Source organism: Octopus bimaculoides, chromosome 22 (genome assembly GCF_001194135.2).
Source record: "Octopus bimaculoides isolate UCB-OBI-ISO-001 chromosome 22, ASM119413v2, whole genome shotgun sequence".
Classification (NCBI taxonomy): Eukaryota; Metazoa; Mollusca; class Cephalopoda; order Octopoda; family Octopodidae; genus Octopus; species Octopus bimaculoides.
The window spans coordinates 37,262,266-37,264,893 of record NC_069002.1 but is presented as its reverse complement, the minus strand read 5'-3'; the positions used below and the strand labels follow the sequence as shown (position 1 = coordinate 37,264,893).

At 31.7% G+C, this 2,628-nt stretch overlaps 1 protein-coding gene across 1 annotated transcript in view; it reads right to left on the bottom strand.

Annotated features, from left to right (window-relative positions):
* LOC106879136 (ubiquitin-conjugating enzyme E2 Q1) overlaps positions 1-2,628 on the bottom strand; it is a 22,335-nt gene that overhangs the window by 14,149 nt on the left and 5,558 nt on the right. Inside the window, exon 2 of the mRNA XM_052975741.1 lies at positions 1,435-1,539. Within this exon, the coding sequence (XP_052831701.1) occupies positions 1,435-1,539 (105 nt within the window). The remainder of the gene's footprint in view (positions 1-1,434; positions 1,540-2,628) is intronic.

Below are 2,628 nucleotides of genomic sequence, written 5' to 3'. Positions count from 1 at the left end.
GAGAGAGAGAGAGAGAGAGAGAGAGAGAGAGAGAGAGAGAGAGAGAGAGAGAGAGAGAGAGAGAGAGTGAGCGTGCACGTGCGCGTGTGTGTGTGCATGCATGCATGAGCATAATATGTATTTTATTCATTAAAAGTATCCTAAGAACTGCAGGAAATTCAATACTTGAAAGACTAGATTTCATTCAAAAGACATCATTTTTAAAGAACTGGCTTTGTTCAGTATGTAGGAAGAAAGGACTGGTATTTCTAGCAGACTGATAAAAGATACCTTTAAATGCATTGAAAGAACTTTAGTAGCTGATAACCATATATTAAAAAAAACAAAGGGTTGCTACATGGATAACTCAAGTAGTAGAGCTGTTGTGAAAGCTATCTGACATAAATGATGCTGGAGATGGAGTTAATGGTTATCATTGTGATCGGGTTACATAAAGGGCAGAAGAAGATGAGACAAGTGCTTCACTGTTGTTAATGAAGGGCTTCTTTGTTTAAAAAGGCTGACAAGATGAAAGCATGAAGTAGATTTGCAACAATTAGCAAAAACTAAACGGAATAATGGAAGGTACCTCTGACAGAAAAAAGATTGCTCAATGGAGGAAGCAAATTCATCAAAATATTGAAATAAATTGCACCTCAAAAGATAGTGCAGGGACTGAAAGGAACAGGAAAATGTTATAATGCACAATTTGTCTACACTTAACCTGAGGAGGGAATAATATAAACTTTAACCCTTTCTTTTGAAGTACACTGGAGTGGTAATCATTGGAAACTACAATGATGCAAGGAAATACATTGTAACCAGCAGTGTACAATAATGTCCAATGGTTTGGTTGATACAGTGATATATATATATATATATATATATATATATATGAACATATATATATATATATATACATTACATACATATTTATAAAACACCTGAATTGTTTGCTTTCCATATATAAAATCTCATCTGGAATATTTCTAATATCAATTTACACAACTATGAACTTTCTAACCCAAAAGTTTATCTTTGGCATTGTTATTTCACTTCTGACGTAAAAATTGAAGATAATTCTGCTAACATTATCAAAAACATTATATAATTCCCCTTGAACTTCTACCACCATAATTATAGTCTTAAAAAGACTTTTTTTTTTTTTGTTTAAACAAAGCTTTATATATTGGACTATATTTATTTGTCGAGTTTTATTACTACTTTCACATTTTCCCAAGCGAAACATTTCAACATTTTTGTAATACAAGATAAAAATTCCCAAAACTTCTATGTTGCAAAAGTTGTTTTCTGTTTTGTTTCGTATTTTTACAGTTTAAAAACAGAGACAGTCAAAACTGTACAAAAGGTAAAGTAACAAATGTTGACATTAAGGGGGAAGTGACACAAAACAGATAGCAGGCATTTAATAGTCGTCAGTGACACTTTACTCACAGTGTATTTATCAGCAGTGGCATTGCACAAATGTTCAATTGCACTGGTTATCATTGGATCTTCAATATCACTAAACCATATTGGAGCAGATTGAGGATACGTCTCCTGGAAACACAAAATTTCAACATATAAAAATACATCTGTAAAAAACAAGAAAAAATAAGAAAAAAAAACAAAAAAAAAAAAGGAACTCGTTTGATACTAAATCACTGATGCCCTTTTTGCATTACAAATTTTTAAACCAATCTAAAATTGTTCCATCAAAATTTCATGTTATGTACAAAACGCCAACTTAATAATGACGAGGTAATTTTACTAACTTCATTATTTTCAAAACTGAATCTGGTATGTTAGTGTAGTGAGAAGTTTGCTTCTCAACCACATGGTCTTGGGTTCAGTTCCACTGTCTACTATAGCCCTTGACCAACTAACACCTTGTAAGTGGATTTAATAGATGGAAACTAAAAGAAGCCAATTGTCTGTATTGCATGTATGTGGGGGGGGGGTCTGTATATATGTATGTATATATGTATATGTGTGTAATAATAAAAAATATTTTAACTATTCTCAGTGCATTTTCAACTATTTTTCCAATGTGTATATACATATGTATATATATGTATGTGTGTATATATATATATATATGTGTGTGTGTGTGTGTGTGTATATATGTGTGTATATATATATGTGTATATATATATATAAGAGCCCTGTGGAGGGCTCTTTATTGGGCCTTCGGCCCAACAATGACACTTCCTGCATTGAGTACATATTAAATTTTATTAAACAATATTTCTATAGTTCCGATAGCCAACGGCATGAAAATAGGTCCGACAAATTTTATTAATATCTGAAAAAATACTAAGTTTCCAAAATGTTTATAGTAGAGAGTTATGTGAGATAATATTCTATGAGAGAGTGAGCTCAATACATACTTCAGTTCTGAACTTTATGAAGCACGTGTTAATGGTTAAATTACTCAAAATAGTTATAATATTTAGAGAAACATTTTTTCAAAATGTAAGGATTAAGAAAAAAACAAGAATGAAGAATGGTAGAAGAGTCATTGAATGGTGAGAGATTGGTGAAGCATGAGAAATGGTAGAAGTGTCATTGAATAGTGTGAGAGGGGGTCAGAGGAGTAAAGATGAAAAAGTGTGACACACTGACATTCGCTTTCACATTTATATATAT